This window comes from Mycteria americana, chromosome 1 (assembly GCF_035582795.1).
Source record: "Mycteria americana isolate JAX WOST 10 ecotype Jacksonville Zoo and Gardens chromosome 1, USCA_MyAme_1.0, whole genome shotgun sequence".
Classification (NCBI taxonomy): Eukaryota; Metazoa; Chordata; class Aves; order Ciconiiformes; family Ciconiidae; genus Mycteria; species Mycteria americana.
In genome coordinates, this window is record NC_134365.1 from 58,360,330 (window position 1) to 58,383,352 (window position 23,023).

At 55.4% G+C, this 23,023-nt stretch overlaps 1 protein-coding gene across 4 annotated transcripts; it reads right to left on the reverse strand.

Moving 5' to 3' along the window:
* Positions 1-1,102: 1,102 nt before the first annotated feature.
* Positions 1,103-21,259, reverse strand: MICALL1 (MICAL like 1). 4 transcript variants are annotated; one of them, XM_075500887.1, is made up of 16 exons: positions 21,051-21,259; positions 14,879-14,927; positions 12,840-12,981; positions 11,622-11,725; positions 10,754-10,890; positions 7,874-8,469; positions 7,294-7,357; positions 5,825-6,210; positions 5,012-5,490; positions 4,392-4,526; positions 3,920-4,046; positions 3,473-3,563; positions 3,012-3,085; positions 2,554-2,668; positions 2,184-2,230; positions 1,103-1,870 (listed from the first exon to the last, which is right to left on the reverse strand). In XM_075500887.1, the coding sequence occupies exons 1-16, from the start codon at positions 21,194-21,196 to the stop codon at positions 1,749-1,751; spliced, it is 2,814 nt and encodes a 937-aa protein (XP_075357002.1). In that variant the 5' UTR covers positions 21,197-21,259; the 3' UTR covers positions 1,103-1,748. The 4 variants fall into 4 exon arrangements, with proteins under 4 accessions (XP_075357002.1, XP_075357007.1, XP_075357014.1 ...); XM_075500892.1 differs by lacking the exon at positions 21,051-21,259 and adding an exon at positions 17,611-17,639; XM_075500899.1 differs by lacking the exons at positions 14,879-14,927; positions 21,051-21,259 and adding an exon at positions 14,647-14,749.
* Positions 21,260-23,023: the final 1,764 nt, after the last annotated feature.

The following is a 23,023-nucleotide window of genomic DNA, read 5'->3' on the forward strand; positions in this document are numbered from 1 at the left end:
CGCAATTGGTTTTTAAATCTAATGTTTCTTTTATTTCTGTTCAGGTGAATGGAAGTCACGGAGTTAGTACAGTATAATTTACAAATCAGAGTTCTGACCAGGCACGGGGCCAAGGGGTGTCAGGCTGCAGCGATCCCGATGGCCTTTGGCAACAGCGATGTGACAGCAGGCTCTAAAGCGGGTTTGTTTCTCCTTGGAGAAGAGTTGTGCTTTGGGATCCTCCCTCCCCTACCACTGCTCCTCATCGGCCTGCTGGAGTACGGCAAGAGTGAGATGGCATCACCAGCACGGGGCTGAGCTTGCCACCTCCCAGCCGTGGGGGCCATGCTGGGATTGAGGAGGGGGCTGGGGCCCCTCAGGTTTTGGGAAATGAGGATCCCTTTCTAGAATGCTACGCCAGCCACCTTGCAAGGCACTGCTCCGAGAGCACTTTGGCTAAAGCCTGTTGGGTTTTTAGAAGGGACTGCAGCAGTTTGCTCGGGGCTGGTTATGTCTCATTTGCTAATGAGAAGGCATGACGAACAGCTGACCAACCAAACACCCATGAAACTCTAATTCAGACTGATCCAACAATTCAATAAATAACTCCTCACCTTGGAGGAGAAGGCAGGAAACAAAAATGGAAGGAAGAAGGGATGGTTGGAAGAACACCGCCCCCCCATTCCCTCCTCCATTGTACACACACGCACACATGACAAATAAAATAAGGGGTTTAAAAAGTTTTAGGGTGGGTTTGAATTCATCTAGTAAAGGAGGTGTAAAAAATAACCAGCCAAACCCTGCACACTTTTAAAGTATACAGAGATGAAGCTGGGTAAAGGTCAGTTCTGACCATGCCTCTCAAGGCTGGCATTGGTGAGCAGGGGCGCAAGCTTAGTGCCCCTTGCTGGCACTGAGTCAGTCTTGAGCTTTTCTGCCCTTGCCTGGAAAAGGAATGTTCCTCCCTCCCCCCAAAGGCAGCAGAGTCAGCGGTGTTTAGCAGCAGTGGGGGGCAAGATGTCCTGAGTAGGGCACATGAGCTATGTCCTAGCAGCTGTACACCGTCCCCTTGGGTCCTCTCAGCCCTGTAATGGAGCCCACCCAGCCCTGGCGCTCAAGGGAGGGGACAGCTCAAAATAAATAGGGCATATTTTTTTGGCTATGGCTCTAGAGCCTTGTGATGTGGGAGTGTTTTCTTAACATTTTAGTTCAGGCCAGTAAAACCCAAAGAATCCTGATTCTAATGCCAGAGCTTTCTCCTGAAGTTAAAAATGGGACAGGAAGGGGACAAGACCAGGTGGGCAGGGAGGGACAGGCAGGCCCAGTCCCCTCCTGGCAGAGGTTGGAGGCACGTGGAACTGTCACAGTTAGAGCGGGAGAAGGGATGGGGGGTAGTTAGTGCAAGTTTTCCCACAAACACCAAACTCCTTGGCTTGCTTCTCAGTTAATAACAAGAAGATGCAATGGGGTAACGTATCCAAAAAGCAAATCCATCTTCTCCCCACCTTGTTAGCAAGGCTTCACAGAGGGGATGGTCAGGCTCCTCCGCAGCCTTGGGAAGGGGAGCGCTTTGGTCGGCCTCCCCCACTCTGGGCAGAGGGCTGGCATCTCCCCGAGGTGGCAGCTCCAGTGCCTGGGGAGGGAGTGGGGGGAGAGGCGAGGGGAGTGGAGGGAGACAAGCCCCCCTTCCTGGCAGGCATCCCAGCCAGCTGTGGAGAGGCCAGGGCAGTTGGGCAGCACATCCCTCCCACTGCTGGTGTTCCCCTGCTCTAGCTTTTCTCCTTGGGTGACTTGCTCTTGGAGTCATGCTTGTTGCCCAGCAGCTTAAGCACCTTCATGGGCTTGAATTTGCCTTTCTTCTTGCTCTCGGTCTCCGTCTCCTTGTGAAATTCTGGAGTTGCAAAAGGAGGTTGTTACTGCGGGATGCCGGTGGTTGTACACACACATACATGCATGACAACAGGGGAAAGGTTGAGAGCCATGAATCAAAGCCCTCCACTGTACACACACTTCTTTCTGTGATAAGAGGTGCACAGCACCTCTGTGCCCCAAACTTTAACGGCCTTACAGGAAAGGCTCCACAGTCTACACAGACTAGATTCACTCTCTCCTTCTGCACACAATTTGATGAATGGCTTATGCTGCCCTTCACTGGGGTCAGCAGTGAAAACATCACTCCAAAAATCTTCCCAATTGTTTCTTACCTTTCCTTTTAATCATGGCTTCCAACATTTTATCCTCCTCCTCTTCTCTGAAAGAAAGAGTGGGAAATAGGTCAGCAATTCAGCCCTGAAAACAGCTGCTGTATTGTTTAAGGCTAGAGAACCTCCTACTTATAAGCCACAGAGGGGCAGATCCATCACTGTCTTGTGAGCATTTGCTACCATCAGGATAAATTCGACGTGCTGCACGTACTGCCCTGTCTTTCCCACACAAGGCATTCAAAGAGACAAGGATCGGGAAGCCTGAGAAAGATGTCAGCAACAGGGACATCTTGGGACACCCCCACGAGCCGCTCATCAGATGGGCTATGCTTTTCCCCCTCTCCCCCAGCCCACCCCAGTCCTCACTCACCTCTGCCGGTCCTCATCCAGGCAGTTCACAATGGCATTCCTCTGCTCAATGATGGTCACCAGCTCCTGCATCAGCACCTTCTCCCTCCCTCGGTCCTCATCGGTCCAGTCCTTCTCTACCCAGCCAAACCCCAAGGAAGGACAGGCGATTAAATGGCTGAAAGAGCTCTGAAACTCAGAGCTTTTGGGGCAGAGATCCCCTAGCACAATCCCCTGCTACCCTGCCATGCTGCAGGGCCAGTTGGGCTAGCAGTGCTGTGGAGGGAGAGCCCATGGGGACAAAAGGAGCACGTCCCTGCACAAGGCTGGGGCACGCAATGAGATGGGGCCACAGCTCTAAAGCCAGCTGATTGCGCCGGCATCCCTAAAGATCTGTCTCTGCCCGAGACCCACCAAGACAGAGGGGGGATGAAGCCCTGCGGGGAAACGGAGGAAACTGCACCCAGAGCGGTGCTTTACCTGGCTTGTTGAGGAGGCAACGCAGTTCATACTCCACGTCTGACTGCCGCTGCTCCAGGTTCTGCTGCTTGAAGCTGCAAGGGAAGGGGGCACTGCCAGGAACCACTGCAAGGCTCCAGAGAGGCAGAACATCATCCCAAGGTACGGGGTGAGCTTGGAAAGAACCACCGAGATGCTGATCTTATCCTATATAGCCAAAGGGCCAGGGAGCCAAGCGCCAGCAGGGACCAGCCCTGGCTGCTCAAGGCCTCCCCAGAGGAGGTGCTGCAGGGGCTCTGGTGACTTGCAGTGGGTCAGTTCTGAGTGTGTTTGGATACATTTGTCTGCTTGGCCTCTTTCCCTCCCTTCTCCATGCAAGGAGGCCATGTCAGGCTCTGCCCTGGAAGCACAATTTCAGGAGCGCTGAGACAGGGCTCCCTGCAAGAGCATCAGTGCCTCCCCACACGCTCGCACACACTTACATGTAGATGAGCTCTGATTCGTGGCGCACCAGCATGTGCTTTTCATGGATGAGTTTGAACCAGTCCACCAGCAAGCTGTCCTCAGGGCTGTCTGCCAAGCGAAGGGACAATTCAGAGCCATCCCCAGCCCTGCAGGATCCCATCACCCTGCAGCAGGATGGGCTCTGCCAAGCCAGGAGAAGGGCACTGGGCTAGAGCCAACCTGACCTCAGCCTGTTCCTGAGCCCCAGAGAGACCTTATCTCTTCTCCCACCTGTTTCCACTCTGGAGACATCTCCACGTCCAGGGTATGGCTGTGACCCTTCCTGGAGCCCAGCACAGTCCCTTGTGCTCTTCCAACCCCAGCATCAGCAGGGAGGAAGTCACCGCTGCTATCTCCTTGGCTGGACACAGGGTAGCCCTAGGGTCCATCCCGCCCCACACCCACAGACAGCCCACCCCACACACCATTCTCAGCGCTGCGAAGTTTTTCCTCCAAGGCCACCCCACGGTGCTCCAGCTGGTCCAGCTGGTGCTCGATGGCATCCATCTCCCCATAGATGTCTTCCTCGGGGATGTACTGATCTGTCTGCACCTGCCAAACCACAAGGCAGAGAATTCCATTACCATCAGCCTCCAGTTTCCAGGGGTAACCCTAAGGCTGGTCAAGACTAACGGGGGTGGGGGGACAACAGACCACTCCACCTAAGTGTGGATCCGAAATCCCCACCCCACTCTGGAGCAAAGGGAGACCATGGTGCTGCCATTAATGGGGTCTAGCCTAGACACCATCCTCCCCAGCCACAGCCACCTGCTGCAATCCCTTCCCACACATGCATCAGCAGGGTGCATGTGTACAGCTATGGCCCTGGGGGATGGTACAAAGCTGACTTTTGCCCCCCCCCCCCCCCCCCCCCCCCCCTCCTGAGGGCCCTTTTACCTTGCGTTTGATCAGAGGGAAGCCGTGACCCGGTGCAGGAGGACGCACTGGCTTGGAGCCCTTGGGAGGTTTCTTTGCGGAGGGGGAGGCGGCAGGCGATGGCTTCCGGTTGAAGGGGTTCTCTTTGCAGGAAGACTGGAGAGGGGGGACAACAGGAGATACACGAGGGTCCAGGAAAGGGAAGGCATACAGCATCCCAACAGCTGGGACTGAGTAGACGGGGCAGCTCTGGGGTTTGTCCTGCCCCACACACTCCTAGAGGAGGAACACAGCACTGATCTCCACCAGCAGCCTAGCCATGGGGCAAAAACCAGCTGTGCTCCTATTTGGCATCAGTTCCCCAGCTTCTCTCTAACAAGCACGATCAATTATTTTCCTTCATGGTTCCCTTCCTATTTGATCTGACCACACGACATCCTGCCTCTTCTCTAGCACGTGGGACAGGCAGAGTACAAGCAGAGCCACCACTTAACAAGCACATGCCCGAGGCTTGCTTTCAGGGGGTCACGCACCAGACCTACCTAAGGGGCGAGCCTGGACTCATGATCCTCACTGTGACCGAGTGATGGATGGGGAAGAAAAGCCCCCTGATCTGGATGGGAGGAAGGTCACCATCTCACCTTCAGCTGTGGCTTGGGCGAGGAGGGCGTCTTAGGGCTCCCAGCACCCCCATCTGAAGCCAAGAGGATGGGTGTAGGGCTAGCCCCAGCAGGAGGTTTGGGGGGCAGCCGGCTGGGGCTGGTCTTTAAGCTGCCGGTGGAGATGCTCCTGCTGGCGTGCGGGGTGCTGGGCTGCGCCTCCCCACTGAAGCTGGCGAGCTCGCTGGAGGAGGATAAGGAGGAGTTGGTGGAGAGGCTGGCTGGGGCAGCAGGGCTTTCACTGGAGGAGACGCTGGCCAGTGGCGTGTCAGTGCTAGAGGTCTTGGTGGCCGTTGGCGTGTGGACAGTAGGTTCGGAGGAGCTTTTGGGCACTGAGGCCTCATTGGTGTCACCCAGCACCTTGGCTGAACTCTCAGAGTTGATGCTCTCGAGGCTGAGGGCTGGAGATGGGGTGGAGGACGATGGCTCAGAGTGTGACAGCCTGGAGACGGGGTGGTGGGCTGCAAAGCAAAGGGAGAGCTCAGGGAGGAACTGGGGGGCAGCCAGGAGAGAAGGGGAGAGTGGTACATACTGGAGGCAGGGGCAAGTGCAAAGGGAACCAGTGTCTGTCTGTCTTCAGAGAAGACAGAAGGAACACTCCAGAACAAAGGTCTTGCCTGCAAATGCTGTGCTCCAGTGGGTAGACAGGACATGGCTAACACAAGTCCCAGCACAACCATCACTGCATAAAGGCCTGGCCTGCCAGGGTGATGCAGAGGCGCCTGGGAAGGGGGAGCCTCCAAGGGGCCACACAGGGGTTGCGGAGGAGGAATAAGGGAGTGGGGGGAAGCTCACCTAGTGGGGAAGCACTGGGGGCTCGTGGGGCTGGCCGCTTCTTCGCCTTTGGGCTGCTGGTGGGAGTGATGCCGTACCAGGGGTGGAGAGGCTTGGCAGCAGTGTCGCTCTGCTCCTGCTCAGGCGTGCTCTTTTGGGTGGCAGCACTCTCCTCTTCCTCCTCATCCTCCTCCTCAAAGGGGTTGTATGGTTTGGGTTCTGTGGCATCAGACTTGTTCTCCTCGCTGCTGGCTTTCCCCACCTCCTCCCCATCCTCCTCCTCTGAAGTCCTACTTGGAGTCTCATGGCTGCTGCCCGGGGGAGGAGGGGGAGCTGGCTTCTTCTTGGGCTCCGCTTGCACTAAGGCCATCCACGGTGGGTCCTTGGCTCTCGCGGCAGCTCCAGCACTGGGAGAAGAGAAAGACAGACTGAGGTGGCAGGGAGCAGAGACAAGCTGGGATGGCAAGGCACAGGAGAGGGACTTAGCCCTCAGGGGAAAGGACGGATGGAACAGGATGTCTCCCATGCAGAAGCAGCTTTCTCATCCAAGGGTGGCCCTAGTCTCCCCCAGACACAAAGTGTCTTGTTCTTTGCGGGCAAACCTATGGGCCTGAGGGAAGCACAGCCTGCCTGTCTTGCCTGCTGGGCCCAGCGTTTTGGTTTCTGAATATTACAGCCTCTGTCCGCTAAGCAGCAGTAAAGGCTGAGCTTTATGGGCACAGCTGTTCTCCCCTCCCTGACACCGTTCCTACACCCAGCTCTGCTCCCCAGGCTGTGGATGGAGGGGGAGTCGAGATCAGATACCTGCCCTCTGTGGTCATGCTCCCTTCCTACACTTTAGAGGGCTGTTTGTCACCTTATCATCCGAGCGTCCCAGGGACGGACTCCTCTTTGCTAACTCCTGCGGCTGGAAGTGCCACTGCTCCTCTGGGGGCACAGCCCACGGCAAGCCCGCACCACGGCTCAGTGAATCACTGCTCATCAGGAAAGCAGCCATCACTTGCCGCAGGCCGTTGTGAATGCGGGGAGCTTGTGCAACCTCTCTCCCAAGAGCAGGCAAGAATGAACCAACACCAGCGAGCTCTGGGAGGTGTAAAGGTTGCAGCCAGGTGCTCACAATGTCCCTGCACTAGACCTTTCCCAGGACAAACCCTCCACAAGGCAGACAAGTGTCCCCTTCTCAGCACCCACAAGCAGGGCCATTTCAGAAGGCACTTAGCAGTCTGCACGTGCCACAGAAACGCCTTTCTGAAGCCCCCAAACTCTTTACAAACCCTAAGAGACAAAGTCCCTGGGAGGTACGGACAAACACTGTCAGCCTGACTGTACTGGGCTGGCACCCGTTAGGTAAGGGAAGGGACCCGATCATAGCCTACATCCTCCTAAGAGCAGGGGCTGATGGAGGTGGGAGAGGAGACCACAGCTGAGCTGTCCCCACAGCCCCACCTTGCTACAGGGTTTGCAAGTGATCTGCGAACAGAAGGACGTACCGATCAGAGGAGCAGGGTCTCCCTCGGGGTTTTGGGACAGGGGGGCTGGGTTCAGGTACCCTACCTAGAAAGACACAGGGTCAGACTGTCACAACACCAAAAGGACACGAAGAAAGAGGTTAAATCAACACGAGGCACCTCTTACACATCTCCCCGCAGGAGGCTGGCTATTCCCACTCTCTGAAGACCTCATGGCGTTTCTCCCACAGTTGGTGCAGTCAGTCAACCCCAAACATGCCCCTTGGCTTTTTCTCCCCACCCCACCCCGGGAGCTGCACCTGGAGAACTGACATGCCCCTCTGTCCCCCCACCTGCAAACTGCTCTAGCACTGCCACCTTCCCTCCACACTGGCAGCACCCCCTGGAGAGCTCTGGAGAAATATAAGGGAGCAGGCAGGCGTGAAACCTAGCGCTGCTCTCCCCGCTATGGGGATGGCTGGCAATCAAAGGATCCGTGTCTGAGCCCGAGATTTATTTGGAGGCAGAAGGGCATCAGGCTGCAGAGAAGGAACAAAACTCATCCAACCTGCAGCTGCTGGGGAGGTGGAGGGTAACCCCTGCTGCCACTGCGCTCTCTTACCGTTCACCATGCCAGGCCCACACTCGCTGCCCTCGCCCTGGAGAGTGGACCTGGGCCGGGGGACAGGGTGAGACGTCGGAGGGGAGAGGGCTGATGCATCAGTGGCCTTCCTTGGGGCAGGGGTGGGCCGTGTGTCTCTGAGCCGTCCGTCCAGCGAGCTGGCTTTGTCCTGGGTGAGCACTGTGGGCTTGCTGGGAAGGGGAGGTCTGGGGGGAGTCTGGGAGACGGGCACCCCGCTGCCTGCGTGAGCAGGGGGCATCGCCATCTCTGCTTTGCTGGGTGTACTGTCCTTCTCCGCTGGGCCACCTAGCCCCTCTGCAGGCATCTGGGTCTCTGCCATGCTCTCCAAGGAGTTGCCATCGTCCTTCCCCACCTCTGCTCCTGCGGGGAGGGCATCCTCATGCACGCTGCCAGCCCCAGTTTCAGTTCTCAGCTCTGGCGACCGTCGGTCTGGGCTGGGCCTCCTCTCCGCCTTCCCACTCACGGCCTTCCCACTCACGGCCAATTTACCACGATGCTGCGTGCAGACAAAAGTCCCTGCCTCTGACCCGGGCTTGTATGACCCCGGGAGCAGCGTGCTGGAGCACTCCTTACACCTGTCAATGAGAAGAGAGCCCCATGAGATGGGGGATGCCATCCTGCCCCTCGGGGAAGGCAACACACCTGGGAGATCCTTGCAGAGCCATGGAGTTAGTTCCCACCCCTGCTACTAAATCCTAGCACGGTCTTGGGGAAGTCATTCGGGAAAGGAGAGGAACAGAGAAACATCATCGTGCCACTGTATGAACCCACGGGGAGTTCACAACTCAAACACTGCGCATTTGGTTCCTCCTTCAACTCGGAAAGGATTTAATAGATGTGGAAGGGCAACAGTTGGTATTGAGATACAGCATGGTTTCCAGACCTGGAAAAGTAGAAACGCACAGTTTTCCTGGAAAAGATGCAGCTGGTGGGGGACAGGAGAGAGAGCTACAAGATCACAGGTGGCCCTGGGAGGGGGAGAGGGATCAATCATTCACAGACATGAAACAGGGAGCATCGACTGGAATTAGGGAGCAGCTGGTTCAGAACCAGCACAGGGAGGCTACAGGCTGCCTCGGGGGGGCCAAGGGTCCAGGCGGGTTAAAGAACCGTCAGACACATTTGTGGGGGAAAAAAATACCCCCCCCCCCAACTCTGAGTATTAAATAAAATGACGCCACTTCCAACTCAGGAAATCCCTATGCTGGAGGCTTGAAGAGCAGTCAGGAGAAGCAGCATACAAGCCTAGCCTGGTCTCACGCTCACCCTCGCTGGTGCTGACCATGGCCCCCACCAGGGTCACGGCACTTGGCTGGAAGGACAAGGGAATGACACAGTACGGCCGTTCTTACACTCGGCCTTGCCTGTTGAAACTGAGGTCCTTCACTGTCTGCCACATCTCCTTGGATCATCCACTCTCTCCCCACTGAGCCTTTGAATCCTCCCTAATGAAGCCCTCCAGGCACAAGCGTGATACACAGCACTGGCAACCAAGTCAGCCCTTTTCCACCTGGGAAGGGAGGCGGCTAGCATACATGAGAGCCAAGGGCAAGGGGCTGATCAAGCACTCCCATGAAAACCAAGCTTGTTCCTTCTTGTCTGAATACCTGACGCTCGCAGCAGCTGGCTGCCCTACACTGCAAGCAGATAATTTTGGTGAGGAATTCTGCTCTGGGTGTCCAGTTGACTGGGATTTCCTTTGAAAAGTAGAGCAGAAGTGTGAGGACACAGGGGCTCTAGAGAGAAAGGGTATGATGAAATGAAGAGGTGGCAAGTTCGGACAAGGGGAGAAAGAGGTTTGTTTTGGTTTTATCTCCATCAACCCAGAGAAAACGCTGCCACAGGACATTCCTGACCAAACAGTGCCCATGAACCAGCAGGGGGAAGAAAAAAAAAAGACAAGAAAAGCATAAGGAGGCAAAACACTCGGGATAAAATTACAGGGATCTCACTGCTCAGTCTAAAGGGCCATGAGCTGTGCCAAGGCAGACAGGGCACCTCTCCTATTCCTGGCCCATGAGCAAAGCTCCTACTTTTGCCCCAGCTGCAGATGGGAAGCTTGATGGGCCCCAGCCCAGCTCCCCTCCTGCGACGCTGTTTCTATGACACATGCCCAGCTGGTTTAGGCAGGAACTGTTTATACAGGTGAATGAGGCCTCCCATATCTTCCCAGTGGCTCAATATTTCTGTCCTCAGATGCCAGCTGCCCACTTGCCAGCTCTTGCCCTGTGGCCCACAGGAGAGATCTCATCCCTTCACCATCAGAGCAGGGAAAGCAAAGTGAAATGACTTCACAGGTGCTGCAGGTAAGGACCTGCACCCAGGGAGTAACCACAGAGCTGCTGACGTCTAATCCCTCATTCCTCGATTTGGTAACAGTCTGCAGCTCTCCACATGCTCCCCTGAGAGCTCAGCACCACCCCAGGCAGTGTGGGAGCCTGTATATCCAGTTGAGGATGTGGAGTGTAGGTGGAAGGAGATCTGTAGGATGATGTCCTGGCTTAGACCTCATCAGAAGGTGGTGCTGGGAGTTCTGGGTAGGTGGGTGGTAAAGAGGCAGAGCATCCTGGTTTATGGAGGTGGGAGAGCACAAGGGGCTGGGATCCCAAGTCAGTGAAGTGGGAAAGTGCAAGAGAGCAGCGGGGGCAAGCAGCACAGGGCTGGACACAAGGGGCTAGTTAAACCTCTGGGACAGGGGGCTGGCAGGCAAACAGACCCTCTTCAGTATCATTTTGGGCACTGTCATAGATGCTCCATGTTGCCCAAGGACACGGACACACAAAGACGAAGTGCAGCTGGCCACAGACCTCCAGTTTGCCCAGGAGAGCGGCCACCCCACCAGGCCTGGCCACGACATACCTAAAGCACTGGCGGTGGTAGAGCTTGCCCTCGGCCAGGTAGCGCTGGACTAGATGGACGTGCTGCTGGCAGGCTGCACAGGTACTGCTGAGCGTTGTGCGCTGGGACTGCTCCGATGGGTCTGAGGGGGCATCGTCCTGAGACACAACACACAGGGAGCTCAGGAGGGGGGCCACGAGCTGCTCCCCAGCCCACGGCTCCTCCAGAGCAGCTGCTGCCTGTGCAAGGCCCATTGCTGAGTGCTTGTGGCACAGCTCAGGGGCTGACTTCAGGGTCTGACAACGCACAGAACAGCTGCCCTCGAGTCCAGGCACAGGCAGGCTGCCTCTTCCCAAATTAGAAGGGGCCAATCCAGAAGGTGCCTTGCCCCTGTCTAGGGCTGAAGGGCTGTGGAAGGGACTAATCTAAACCCCAGGCAGCAGGGACCTGCAAGAGGAACCCCCTCTCTTTAGAAAATATGCAACCCCAGACATCTGCTAAAACCTGAAATAAAGGGCCAAGAAAGAAAAAGGCATCTTTTCTGCTCTTCTAATCCCACATTCCTGCTCTTTCCTCATCTACAGGGTTATCCTCCCATAGGAAGGAGGGTGCTTGTGCCCTGGGTGGCTCAAGGAACCATCCAGTGCCAATCCACCCAACCTCTTGCCTGCCACGGACAAATTTCAGTCCACAGACTCCTAGAGAGAAATCACTCTTTCAGCAGGGTCCCCCAGGGCACCAAAATCCCAAACACCCCTCTCACCCCAAAATACATCGGTAGCCCCCTGCAAAGATCCATCCCGCTGTGATGGGCTCTCTCCCATCTCCTCACCCGCAGCGCAGGGAGCACCACTGCCTCAGGCTGGCTTTGAATCAAGAAATTAAGTACCTGTGGTGCCGGGGGACTCTGGACTGCAGCCACGGGCTTCTTGTGGGACAGCAGAGGAGGCGAGGAGGCAGCAGCTGGGCGCTTCATAGGCGGAGGGACTCTGGCTGGAGGCAGAAGGCAAGGAGGATCAGGCACCAAGAGGAACGGTGACTCACACCACCCATGTGGGGGAAGGGGGGGGGGGGGGGGAGAAGTCATCTAGCCTTGTGACTTAGGATGGGACTTGCCACTCCCAACACTTCAGTGCCTAATTTAGGTGGAAGAGACAAACAAAATCTAATAATGGGTCAGCTGCGAGGCTGCCAAAGAGCCTAGCCCTGCTGTGGATCCCCTTCTGTGGCCCAGGGACACCAGCTTCTCACTGTGATTTGATTTACTCATCAAATGCTGCTTGGCTTCCTTGTAACCAACTCCCTAAGCAATGCTTAAAGCCCAGAGCACTCTGTGTAGCTGCTGATGTATTGTTGTGACCCACTGGGCCCCAGGGCTTCCAGGCTGTCAGCAGGTCTGCAAAGCATCCCTTGCCCATCAGGGCTGGCACTCACATGCCAGTCCCCAGCAGGAGTCCTCGGCTGGGAGGCCAGCATCCCTCGATAAGTATACCCACGTGGAAGAGATTTATCCAACATTGTGGCTAGAGAGCGGAGCAGAGACCTGGAGCCCTCATCTCCACCCAGGAGGGATGCCCTGGAAGAGCTGCCTCAGAGCAGCACTCAGCTCAGGTTGCAGTTGCAAGGACAGATGAGCTGATTTGAGACACTCCACCCTGGCTCCCCTCCCTCTGACGTCCAGTCGCTTTACACTTACAGATGTGATAAAAATTAGCTGCGGTAGGCGGGCTGCCTATCTAGCTTTCTCCCATTTTAGTGGGTTAAAGCAGATCACAAAGGGGTCTGATGAGCACCAGGGGTGGTGGCCCAACCCAAGCGGCAGGAATGCAGCGCGGAGGGAGGAGAAACAAGGCGTTCCTCTTTCCACAGCCTGAGCTGTTAAATCCACCTCTTGTGAAACCTCACCCTAGTCCCCGCCCTGTTCCAGGCCTTCCTCACCGCCATCAGCAAGATCCAGGAGAGGCAGGTACTACCCAATTCTCTCCCCTTCCCCACAAACACACAGAGCTCCCATTTGCCATAGGAAGGAGGAAGCACAAGGTAACGCTGGGTTTCCTGTACTCAAGTCGGGGCAAACTGGAAGCCAGAGGGGTGAGAGGACACTCACCTTGGCTAGGGTTGTTGAAATGGTTGTAATACTGAGACACATAAGTCATGATGCTGAGGCAGTCGGGGACTTTCATGGAGACCATGTCATTGGGATCTAGCAGGGCTGGGATGCCCAGCTCCCGCTCTGCCAATTCAAAGGCCTGCAGGAACAGCAGAGAAAGGTGTTAATGAGAGAAAACTGATGCTCTCTGAAAAATAACAGAGAAATCAAGTTGGAAGGACCCTGGGGAAGGTTAAGTAGTAAGCCTATGGCATCCCTGATGGACAGAGGCTCCCAGACATGCTGCTTGACTGGAAAGGTGGCATCGGAAGCAAGGGAACAAGTTGCTGCAGCTGCCCTTTCCTCCAAGTCATTTCAGCTGCCTGTGCCCCTGCAACTCCCACGTCAGGGGTCTTGGCATTCAGCTGCTGCACTGGGACAGGGAGGGGAACTCTCAGGAGGTCTCAGTTTTCATTGGAAAAAAACCCCCACAACACCAGTGTTTTTTCAACCCGTGAAATGGGCACACCACCGGTGCCCTCATGCAAGAGCCCGGCAGAGCCTTGGCTGGCACTGTGAAGGGCCTAGGGCTGGCAGGTACTTCCAGTGACACAGCCAAATGCCAGCTCTACTGAGCAGTGTCCCTGGCCACCCCAAACGCTCACCCCACAGAAACACTGACTCTGCCCATCCTTTCATGCTCTGGGATGCCACATCTTCCCCTCCCACAGTTAACATAGCCATCCCAGCTCAACAGCCAGCAGCCTGCCATGCACAAGCCACTTCAGTGCTTTTCTGTGTCTCAGCGAGCAGAAATGACGAGGACACTGTGATAAGAAGCACACAGCTCCTACAATTGCAAACACGGCTACTTGAAAGGAAGGAGTGAAGGAGGAAAATAGCTGTTTGAGAGCTTCCCACTTAGCGGTGTATGTGGATTACTGGCTATACACTGGCCATCCCGCTGTTGTGCCAAGGGCAGCATATCCACATTGATCTCCAAGGGAGAGGGGATGCGAGACTATGGCAGGGACCGAAGAGAAAGCGAGTCAGGAAGGGATGAGAGTGGTGTGGGCACTGAATGGTGAGGTACCAGGTGCAGGGTGTGGGTAAAGACTGAAGGTGCCTGGTCTCTGGGGCACAAGATGCTGTGCAGGGTGTGGGATCTAAAGAAAAGGAACGGAGAAATAAATTAAAACGGATATTTGCAGTAACTGGGGGTGTAAAATGCCCCCTGTGGACACTCAGGTCTGCTCAGCCTGGCTTTAAGCCAGTTCTCTGGACTGAGTCTTGCTGAACACAAGGCTGCAAGCAGCAGGGAGCAAGGAGAGACCCCAGCTTAGGGGTCACTAATAGGACAAGAAACCTGTTGTGTGGCTCTCAAATGGGAAAAGATAGCTGCTAATGGCTGAAAGGGGCCAACTGGTCTAGGAAAGGGCATGGCCAGGACCCAACTGCAGAGCCCTAATCCTGAAAACCCAAGTGACCTAGCTCAACTCATCTTGGGAAGGTGATGGCCCATGTCTCTCCATGGACTATCAGATGGAGCCTGCAGCAATTAGGTCTTTCTCTCAGCAAAAAAACCCAAGGCTATTGCTGCTCTGTCCTACCCCTAGCCCCTGGGTTGGGCATCTTTCCATTCCCCACTGCCTGCTTCTGCTGTTGGCTCCAGCTGTCCCAAGCAGGAGAGGAACACTACAGACCAGCTTAGGTCCAGCACAACCTTCCTCTCCGCTTATGCCTGGAGTAAAACTAGCTTCCTGCTTCTACCGCCTGCAAGTCTGGAGCAGCTGAGGTCAAGATGCTGCACCATTTTAATCTTCACCTGAGATGTTGTCTTGACAACTATCAGGATAACCATCTTCTCTTCAGCACAGGCTGGAAGCTGACGTTTCAGATTCCCTTATGTTTCCAGAGAAGCTCCTGTCTGTTACTTACAAACACAGATTTTTCTTACACCCTCACCACCGTCACAAAGTCCTCCCACACTACATGACCTCCATCAAGTCATTCTCGTGTCCCTTCTTCCTTCTATGCACTGCATAACAGGGACTTACCAAGCGGTTATTCTCATAGACATCATCCTTGGAGAGAGAATCAAAGTCTCTGAAATGAAAAAGCACAAAAAAGCCACATGAGGTGCAGAGGAAAAGTGCCCCAATGCCACCACACGCAGGTTCGCAGGACAGCCAACCTTACAACAACTCAACATATAAGGCCCTAGATAAACAAAACCTTGGCAAAGCAGATTTCAGGTTATAAAGCGACAAAGAAACCAAAGGGAAATTGCAATTAAAAAAAGAAAGCAAATCCCAAATGGGTGGTGACCAGGAAATTAAAATGTCATTCTTGTCTCTCGTTACCCGCTTCTTCTGCCCTTGTGATTAAAGGCTGCAGAAATACCAGGGCCACATTCTGATTAGCACCACACACCGCTCCACTGAAGGGTGCATGACACCACCCCGAACGTGACCCTCCAAGGCCACCGGCACAACAGCAGGAGGAGGATGGAGAAGCAGATCCCCCACCTCAAGAGGAAGAGCCGCCTGCACTAGATCTCTCCCTCCTACAAGGGTCCTTAGACAAACCTCCCTGCACCACCTTAAGGGATTTGAGGTCACCCCTGGATTTGGGGTGACACAGAAGGTCTTAAACTGCACTTCAGTCCTCGCTTGCCCCCCAACACTCGCAGTACACAGGAAACCGTCCTCGGCTGCAGCCTTTACAGCGAGGCAGCTTGCTGAATGCAAGGCGCTCAGGGCACAGAGGGGAACCCCAGCAGTTCCCAACCCGGGCACGTTGTGGCATTTCACTTGTTCCCCTGGATCCCTTCAGGGGATCGAATCAGCCCGGCCACAGGGATTGACTAGCTGCCTTCGTCAGAGGAGCAGAGGGTAGAGGGTTAAAGCGGTCTGCAGGTTTCAACAGAGGGGGAGAAATACAAGGAGGAGTTAGTTATGCCTTTTGCACATGCGTGTGGGTGTAATGCGTGAAAGCAGCATCACACTAAACTGATTACAGCCCCTTCCTGCCATGGATCTCAGCTTTGTTACCAAAAAAACCTCATGCAGCAGCTCAGTGTGCCTGCGAGCTGGATTCACGGAGGAGGACACAGCCCAGAGAGGTTTAGGGTTAGACGAAGCCACCCCAATGGCCCCAAGAGAGGTGCCAAAGCTCGGGAGACCGACCCAAAAAGACAGTTCAGATTAGAGAGGGGGAGCGTGTCCCCTCTCTATTACTGTCTGTAAAGGCGGTGTGCAGGAACCAGGCGAGATGGCAAATCCTCAGCTGTGCGCCCGCGGAGAGGGGCTGCAGGAGCCTGCCTTCCTCCACCCCCCTTTGGATTTTATCGCCTTTTCCTGTAACACCGACCCAACCCGCCCCGGCGCCGCACCGCAGGGCAACCGGCCCCTTCTCGAAGCCCCTCGCACGCCTTTCCCAGTGCTGCAGAGGAAGTCTGTGATGAGCTCAGGAAGATTTTCCCAGCTGCCTGCGCCACCATAAAATTACACTTCCTCCGTTCAAAAGCAAGAGGCTGCTGGTACCGTTTCCTCTCAGATAAATGAAACTGCAGCCGCTCGCTGCTGCGGGAGCAAATGCGGCAGATAGGCAGAAGATGGGCTGGACGTTCAGCTCTGTTTTAAGCACCTTTCTGAAAGCACATGCAAATACACATGCAGAGCTCAGCGTGTTCAAAATACTGCAACTTTTCCCTCTCTACACACTGATGAGAAAAGGCTTCAGCTGCAGCCTTTGCTTTGATGTGAAAGCTAGTGCCCTTTTTGTATTTATGACTAGTTTTCACTGGAAGATGTTTTTTCCTTAAGTCTTTTTTCTTTGCCTAGAAAACCCCTTTAACCTTGCTGTATTTCTTTTTTTCCTTTTAAAGAAAATACCAGCTTGGGAACACAGGAGAAGCGATGACAGCAAAGTTGTATATCAACTGACCTCTAAACATTCATGACCTTCATTTTGAATGCCCTCGCTTTCAGGATATGGGAGTAGTGCAGCTGGAAGCTTGAAGACTCCTTGGTGGCCTGGGCTGGGAGAGTATTTTTTGACAGACAAAACATCATGTCCATTCCACTCTGCCCCAGCAAACCAAAGCCATTTTAGAAAACCAAGGCAAATCTGCCTGGGAAAGTGGATGCCAGCAGAGAGGACATGAAGCTCGAGAGGTAACAGGGGGGTTACCAAGCAGCAAGGGAATAGAAGATTTTTTCCACTAACGTAGGATTGCAGACTCTCAGCTTTTACTCGAGATATTGAAGTCCATCAGTACAAGGCCCCAGGGATCACAGTTTATTCAGTTCTTTTCCGCTGCATTTTCCAGCTCCCTCTCCGAACAAGCCAAGCAGGACCGCGCTGATCTCCATCACTCCTGACATGAGCACTCCCACATGCCGCTCTGTAGCGTGGCATCCCTGAAGCTCTAGGTATGCTCCCCGTACCAACGTGCAAGGAGCATGGCATGGGGGAAGGTCACCCCAGACATACCCCTTTCCTCTCTATAAACCGCCTCCTCTGCAGAAAGACCAGAACTTGCCATCCCGCTCCTCTGTGACATGTGGCTGCATGTCACATTATTTCCTTGCCCTGATCTCAGCAGCCTTTCATCCAGCCCTGCTCAGGCTCCTCTCCTGACAACATACCAGTCCAAGGGATCGGATGTAAGAATAGGCGAGATTCTGGCTATCCCAGTTGAACAACTGTCTTGACTCAGCAAACCCCAGCGTCGCAGCATATCCTGGAGTAATATTTCCATGCAAATAACATCCCAAGCGCTTACCTAATTAGATACATACAGAGCCACTAAGCACTCCGGGGTTTAGGGCAGCTGCCAGGGAGCACAGCAGACCCAGGGAAGGGGGAAGGGTGCGCCGTACAGCTAAAACCAGAGCAAATTCCTGGATTCCTCAAACATAAATCATGAGCACTTTAACGGCAGTGCCGCATAATAAGCCCTTCAGCTTTCCGGGTCTAGTCAGGGAAATACAGACAGTACATGGGAAGGAACAAATGAGATTTGTGATCCTGCCTGTAACCAAACCCACAGCTCTGGGGACACAAAATAGCATTTCTTGCGCACGGCTCTTCTCATCTCCTGTTTTCCTCAAGCCTCTGCCTCTCCCTCGGCACTCGAAAGGCATGTGCCATGCTCTCTTATTCTTCTCGCCCCCGAATGCCAAGAACCTCCCGAGCTCCGGGGAGGCTGCACAGCTTGGGACGCTGAAAGATGCTTTTTGCTTCACTAAGCTGCGGCAAATGCCTTGTAAACACTAATTTCGTGCTTTAGATTTCTAGAGCACTGAACAAACAAACTCATTAATCCCCACAGTCCACTGTCAAGTTGGCCTGGATGCTTCCAGCTTAATTGACAAGGGAAAAGAAGAGATTAAATGTCTCACCCCAAGATCACACAGTCAGCAGTGCAGTCAGAGGCTAAATCCAGGTTTCCCCTTTTCCCTGATCGGGAGAGTGAGGCAGTGAAACCAAGCAAGGTGCGTACAGTAGCGGAGTTACAGTCAGGGACTTTCAACCTCAGAGCTAAACACACAGGTCCCACAGGCATGCACCCCATCTGTGGTGGCCAGTTGAAGACACCTTTGGCTGGATTCAGTAAACACTGAGCACTTCCAGCTTTGGCTGCTTCTTTCAAAAAAAACTCTAGTGTTTCCAAGAGCCCTGCAGGAGCGGCTCTGAAGCTCTCCAGAGGAGCATCCCTCCAAGGGGACCGTGTTCAAAACAGGGGTCACGCGGAACTGTCCTCTGCCTCACTTCCTTTCATGACAACCTCTTCCCCAGCGTGTCACCTACCAGCACAACAGTGCAACAGAGGGGTGTCCAGGCAGGGTCAGACAACTGGGACAGACCAACAGCCACCACAGCTGCAAAAGAAAGCCCGGAGGATCAGGGTGCCAGAGGAGCTGTGTCGCACAGGTACATGAGACAGTTCCAGCTCAGCTCTTGTATGGATGTGCTCGTTCCTTCCCTCTGTGACCCAAGGGGAAGCCAGCAGCAAGTGGGGAAGCAGCTGAGTACAGAGGAACTTCAGCCTTCGGGGAGCAGCACAGCCGCCTCACACGGGCCAGGAGAGCCCCGCACACAGGAAGACCACGCAAGGTCAGAAACGTACTCGCAGATCCCTGCCAAGTCCCATTACCAGGCTGACTGAAAGCACTTTAGAAGAAAAGAAGGGCAACTACTTTTCCTCTGCCATCAGGAGATTTACTGCCTCTGATCTGATCTTCCCACTTCCAAATCGGGACAGGCTGAAGAAGCTGGAATCAGATGAAATGATGCTACTCTCCTGACCACCCTCTGAAAATCCTTCTACAACATGCCATGTCCTTGTAAGGCCCTGGGCTTTGTCTCTACGATACCGCTCGTGCAGAGGACCTGTGAAGCATTTAGTTAGGACATTTGCCAGGAACAGATTTAAGCTCACTGACAACTTAAGAGCAGCAGTTGCTGCTTAACGGGATGGTAAATATTGTTAACAGGAAACCATCAGGTCGCTTTAGTGATGTTTATTGTAAGCTTTTGCTGAACCTCTGCTTTTCAGTTCCCAGCTATTATGCCGCTCACCAGAAAAAAAAAAAATTAAAAATTTCAGAAACAGTAATTGCAAGTGTTCCTGTCCTTAATTTGCCTCTTCCCCTCCAGCAGCCCTGCAACCAGGAGCGTTTTCAGAGGCTCTATCCTAGCTGGTCAGAGCAAGCTACGCCACCCGGGAGCTGCTGGAACACAAGACCACACAGCTCCCTCAAGACCCAGAGCAATGCAAAGCCACCATAAATGTTGGTTCTCGGTGGTTCGTGAACGCCACGCTGAGCGTTTTGTGGCAGCCACCTGAAACACAGTAGGCAGCAGTTCGGTTTCTAGCCTACCTGTTCAGCTTCTGCTTGTAAGAACACAGGCTTGTTTTGCCCTCTCTTGGACACTGCAGCTCCACAGTGGAGTCACTGTCAACCCTGCTAGAGGTTGCTGTCGTGACACAAGGCTGTCCCGGGGCCAGCTCAGAAAAGAAGATTTGGTCAATTCAGGCAACCTCTGAGGAAGAACGACCAGTCCCAGAGCAGAACGTGACAGGGGATGCAGCAACAAGCTTTGCTGACAGGCAAGGAATGCGTGCACGCCAGAGAGACGGCAAGGTGGGGCGATGCCTACCTGCATTGCGAGGGCTACAAAAGATTAGAGCAGATGGGAGGCGGATTCCCAGAGGCGCCGGGGCACACAGGGTTACAGCGGCAGGTCGGAGCAGATTCCTTCCAGTAGCTCAGCCAGTTTCTCCAGCCTGACACCATGCACCCAAGCAACCCCAAATTCACCAGCTGCCTCTTGAAACTCACATTCCCCCTCAGAGTCACTCTGCAAAAGGGAGGCTGACGGAGGAAACTCAACTCCAAGACGTTTGCCTGGGGAGGCTAGCAAGGCTCGCTATCTCTGCTGGTATTTGGTACCTCCTGCTTTCACTGTGGCACCCACAGCAAACAAGCTGGAAGCAAATGCATGATGCGACTCGGTCCAGGGCTCTGCATGTTTCAGAGTGGCTGCCCTTGGCAGCTGGGAATGTACCTGCGCCAGGCAGGCCTCTGGTCCTCGGGAACTGGGAATGCCCACCTCTCACGGAGGTGAAACACCCCCACGCCAGCTGCCAGCACGGTGCCTCTTCCCTGACAGGCACCACTCCCAGTTGGGTGTACGGCAGTACCAGTACGCTAGTGCAAGACCAGACCTAGCCCACTTCCATGCTCTCCTCGGCCTTAAACCACGACTCCTGCTAGCCCTGACCGTGACAGGTCTCCAAGCCCGGGTCAGAAAGTCACTCGCTGAAACACAGCATCCTTCATCCCCATACCCATGTTCAGAAGGCAACAGAGCTGCTGCCCCACTCTCTGCTCCCAAACCCCCCACGTCCACGCACAGGGAGACTGTCCCTCCCTGCCAGCCAGCCCGGAGCCATTTCCTGAGGCGCCTCCATCTCCCCCAGCTCCCTGCGAGCCCCCCGCCCGCCCTGGCAGCCCCCGGGAGAGCGGCAAAGGGCCACGGACGGCTCAGCCCCTCCAGAAACGGGGCTTCCGGCGACCCCGCACCCGAAAACTTCCGGACCCCCTCCTCCTGCCCCAGCGACCGCGGGCCGGAGCCGGGCCCCGCGGTGTCCCGTCCGGCGCGGCGGGCGAGGCGAGGCCGGTGCCGCGCGGCCTGCACCGCCGCCGCCGCACTCACAGGAGGTCTGGCCGGTGCCGGTGGAGGATAGCGCAGAAGGCCAGGCCGTCGCGGAAGGAGGCGCTGAGGTCGCGGATCTCCACGCCGCGGTACCCCTCGCACTGCCGGCGGCACCAGGCTTGCAGCGCGCCCCGCGGGCCCGACATGGGGGCGGCCGCTCCGACCGCCGCCGCTGCCGCCGCCCGCCGCCGTCGCGAGCCCAGGGGCGGGGCGGGGCGGGGCCTGCGGGGCGGGGCTCCCAGGGGGCGGGGCGGGGGCGGGGCGGGGCCCGGGGCGGCAGGGGCAGGCCGGGACCCCCTTCCTCTCGCCGCCGCTTGCGCGGCGCCCGGCCGGTGCCTGCCCGCTCCCCTCGCAAGGGAGGAGCACCGCAGCCTCTCCCCGGAGAGGAGGGGAAGGGCTGGGAAACGGGTGGCAGGGCCGGACCCCGAGCAGCCGGCGGGGCAGGTAGGAAACGCGGGAGAGAAGGGGGCAGCGCGGTGCCCTGGCAAGGCAGTCCCCAGGGCCTTCTGCTTCCGGTGGGGAGGGCAGCAGGCTGGGGAGACGCCCCCGCCCCGTGGCTCTCCCCAGCTCGGGGAAGGCTGACTGCTCGGAGAAAAGCCCTGAACGAAAGTGGCAGCCTTTTTCCCGCTCGAAGGAGGGGGAGGACTGCAAGCAGGAACTGAAAACAGTTGGGACTGAACTCAAGTTTAACTTCAGCTAAAGGAAAAACAAAAACCCAGGCCATCTAACTTCTGGATCGCCTTCAGGCTTCGACGTGGGCTGCTCTAGGCAAAAGCAGCTCTCGGCAGTCCTAGGGGCATAAGCCGCAGCAGCGGAGGACACGGAAACGCCAGTGGAGTACGTGTGGGCCGCAGGTGGCTCCCGGGGTAGGCACGGGGCCAGGGAGGGCTTTGAAGATCAGGACAGTTGGAGTCGCAGGCTTCGCAGGAAGCCCTGGAAGAAGTGGAGGAAGGGTGCGATACAATCTCAGGAACCCACACCATCGAGGAGATGGACTGTCACTGAGAGCTGGCTTGCACGTTTAGTGTGATGGTCTGACAATGATGCGGGGGGCGGGGGGGGAAGCACACTGTTAAACGTTACTTTATTTTGCTAAACATTTTTTTCATTTCTAGCTAGGCAAACGGGGGCAACAGCTACCTCTGCAGAAGGCTGATCCATCACACAGATGTTGCGCTTATTGCGGCCAGTCCCAAATCAGGAGTCACCTCTCTCCATTTTTTTTTTTTTAATGAGCTCCATATTCCTTTCTCCAGTCAGATCTCACGCTTAGCACCCTCCTTCCTCTATTCCACTGCTTCATTCTATTTCTCCATGGCTTCAGAGCTGTAATTAGTGAAAAATAAATTCTCTTTGAATGGCTTGCACAGCCTCCCCCTTCAGCGCCCGAGATAAGCTGTGGTGTAAATCACAAGAAAAGCTACTACTAGAGAAAAAGGAAATGAAGTATTGTCTTGGTTTTGTAACGACCGAGCTGGCTGCACAAGATCCCCCAGACCTGCCTGACAGCGTCTTCCTGATGTATCCCGAGGGAGAGCAGGATCAGGGCTGTTTTCTTCACTGTCTTTTCCAGGGTCCATAATCACACTCACCCCCTTCACAACTGTAGGTCAGAGACAGACACACAGAGCAGATAAAACCACTAGAGCAGATAGAACCACTGTGCTGTGGTTCCCTCTGATAAAACCATTTTGACCAGAAACACCTGAGAACACTTCCACTAACCAAACCCTGCTGCAGCAGGCAAGGCTTGAGCTCTAACAAACCCACCCCACCTCCCTGCAGAGCGCCTTTCCAGCGGCAGCAGGGCTCTGTTGATGCTGCTGAACGCCCTGCATTCCTCTAGCTTCAAGCAGTGCCAGGCACCGCAGCTCGCTGAGCCCATCTTTCTGCCCTGCGAGAGAGCTGCAAGCTCTTCCTGGCTTCGTTCCACCAAGTGCCAGTCCCGCTCAGTTAACCTTCAGCGGTCCCTC